Source organism: Odontomachus brunneus, unplaced genomic scaffold (assembly GCF_010583005.1).
Source record: "Odontomachus brunneus isolate Ranch 3 - 2012 unplaced genomic scaffold, Obru_v1 Obru_scaffold_206, whole genome shotgun sequence".
Taxonomy (NCBI): Eukaryota; Metazoa; Arthropoda; class Insecta; order Hymenoptera; family Formicidae; genus Odontomachus; species Odontomachus brunneus.
In genome coordinates this window covers 113,948-116,477 of record NW_022639656.1, presented here as the reverse complement: position 1 = coordinate 116,477, position 2,530 = coordinate 113,948, and the positions used below count along the sequence as shown (strand labels likewise).

The following is a 2,530-nucleotide window of genomic DNA, read 5'->3' as shown; positions in this document are numbered from 1 at the left end:
GATAGTATAGATATGACATTACTGTGACTTTCTAATAGCATCACAGTGACGTCACAATTTTTCTGACATTGTGACTCTATTGTGAGTTTATTGTAATGTCACTGTAACATTTTATGCTACGTGTTGCGTCATCCAACAGTGTATTTATATTAATTATTTTACGTGGGCTATTTCATACCCAGTCTAGAAATTGTGTTTCATACAATTGAGAAGAAGAAGAATCTTACACGAAAAAAAATATCTGCTACATATGGATAACTAAACATAATTTGCTGTATTAGCCACTTTTTATTTGCTGTAGAAGCCAATTTCCTTGCTATGATAACAAGAAAATCTGCTCCTACAACAAAAAAAGTAGCTAAAGTAGTAAATTATGTTTAATTGTCCATATGTAGCAAATTTGCTACGTTAGCCATTTTTCTTGCTGTAGGAGCAGATTTTCTTGTTATCATAGCAAGAAAATAAGTTCCTGTAGCAAAGAAAAAGTAGCTAACACAGCGAATTATATTTAACTGTCTATATGTAGCAAATTAGTTTGCTGCTGCAGCAAATTATTTTTTCCATATAACAGAGCAAGACGGACTGTTTTGTGACAGCTTTTGTATACTGCACATATTTAAAATAATCTTTACTACCCCAGTAAGCAATCTGTGCGCAGACTAATGTCAGATTGACGTCAGATTAGTGCAGACTTTGTTGTCAGATCCATAGTCATCTGTGTCCACAAGTTGGTGTTAGTTTGTTGTCAGAACTTGATATCAAACTCTAACAACAGACTGACGACAGATAGAACGCAGAGCCTGCGGTCAGATTCTGACAGCAGACTAACTGCAGATAGAACGCAGAGCCTGTAGTTAGATTCTGACAGCAGACTAACAGCAGAAATAGAACAGATTCTGCAGTTGCGATTTAAACTGTTTTTATTCTTATACTTCATTATTTCTATAATCATTATTTTTATAATCTATTTTTATTGTTTTAGTGAATTGAAAAAATGTAAATAGGAATGGAAATAGGATGTGAAATAAAATTGTTCGTTATATATAATATTATTTGGTAATTTCTTTACTGTAAATGTCTGTAAATATTAATATTTTGCCCATATATTTTGGCAATCGGCTCCCTCGTTGCCAAACTAGTCTCAGCATGTTTTCATTTATAAAAAAAAAAAGGTTTTTCATTAATCAAGCCCGATATATTCTTTTTTCCTAGTCAATCGGAAAATTCGCGTTAAGACATGCGTGAGATTGTAGAAGATTGTAAGAGAAATAACGGAGCGAATTCTGTAATAAAGTGCCGTTAACACTCTTGCTCTGCGTTCCGAAATGGCATTACATATTTAATCTTCGTCCGTAGACTGTGTGTCGTCAGCATTCCAAAAATCACGATCATTTTCTCGCGCGACTAAAACACGTTCGCCACGAGGTTTGTTCCGGAAACGAACTCTTTCTTTCGCAGCTCGAAGAGCTTCGATCATGTGCCGCTGGAACTCTGATCGAGTCGGTTTTGGAAAATATTTATTTTTACACACTGCATCTAAAAAAAGAACGTAAAATGTTTTTCTTCATATTGGGTGCTTTCCAGTTACATACACTGTGTTAGACAAAGTCAGTTTATTGGCTATAAAATATCTTAGATATTTTATATTATATATAGCCAATAAACGGATTTATGGACAACACAGTGTCACACAGTGTACGTAGCTGGAAAGCACCCATTAAGAATTATTAATGTGTGTATAAATAGAAATAAAAAAAATCATACCATAAATTAACTTTACGAGCCGTATCTTATATAAAGGTAATCCTCCCTTGCGAGGATTAGTGAAAGAAAGTGCGAGATTATCTAACCAGGTGAAAGAAAGTGCGAGATTATCTAACATGCTTTCTTTAAGATATAAGTTTACAGTTTCCTTGACATTAAAGCCATCAATGTTGAAGAAATATTGAACCTACAAAAAAATACACAAAAAAAATGAAAGAAATACTGTGTATCATTAATATAGTTAATTAGCAATAATTATATATTTTAATTTAATTACTTTTATGAATTACTATGTAATTGCTTGATAATTACTTTAAGTAATACTAAACAGATGTGACGAAAAAATTCTTGCCCTACCACATTGGTATATTGACACTCGTCGTCATCTATTTCTTCAAAAGCATCCATATTTTCCTTGGATGTTATTGGAAAATATTTCGGTTTATACGTTAAAGTATTTGAATTCTGCACACTTTTCACAATTTTTTATAGCAATGCATTCATCTTTCTACATAAAAAGAAAAAATATAAAACATTAAGAAACATTAAAATCAACGACGATCTTATAAAAACAATTGCAATACAAACTTGAGTTCTGTTTCTACACGTTCAAGGTGGTCCTCAATATTCCTGCAATTGTTACTTTATGTTTACAATATACATCAATATTACTTACAATTGTACGGTAAAAAAAAATGGTAAATATATACTTTAGCTTACCCTCCAACAATAACTTTTCTATTCACATATATTATACAACTCACCC

At 32.1% G+C, this 2,530-nt stretch overlaps 1 protein-coding gene across 2 annotated transcripts; it reads right to left on the bottom strand.

Annotated features, from left to right (window-relative positions):
- Positions 1 to 1,042: 1,042 nt before the first annotated feature.
- LOC116852205 lies at positions 1,043 to 2,524 on the bottom strand. Of its 2 annotated transcripts, none has more exons than XM_032832316.1 (4): positions 2,353 to 2,524; positions 2,077 to 2,272; positions 1,765 to 1,951; positions 1,043 to 1,536 (listed from the first exon to the last, which is right to left on the bottom strand). In XM_032832316.1, the coding sequence occupies exons 2-4, from the start codon at positions 2,170 to 2,172 to the stop codon at positions 1,340 to 1,342; spliced, it is 480 nt and encodes a 159-aa protein (XP_032688207.1). In that variant the 5' UTR covers positions 2,173 to 2,272; positions 2,353 to 2,524; the 3' UTR covers positions 1,043 to 1,339. The 2 variants fall into 2 exon arrangements, with proteins under 2 accessions (XP_032688207.1, XP_032688208.1); XM_032832317.1 differs by having other exon boundaries at positions 2,122 to 2,272.
- Between the last annotated feature and the right edge of the window lie 6 nt (positions 2,525 to 2,530).

Coding starts and splice junctions, on each gene's coding strand:
- LOC116852205 (XM_032832316.1), bottom strand. CDS start 2,172: ATGGATGCTTTTGAAGAAATAGATGACGACGAGTGTCAATATACCAAT. Junction 1,952..2,076: donor TCTGTTTAGTATTACTTAAA/GTAATTATCAAG, acceptor ATTTTTTTGTAG/GTTCAATATTTCTTCAACAT. Junction 1,537..1,764: donor GCTCGTAAAGTTAATTTATG/GTATGATTTTTT, acceptor TTCTTTTTTTAG/ATGCAGTGTGTAAAAATAAA.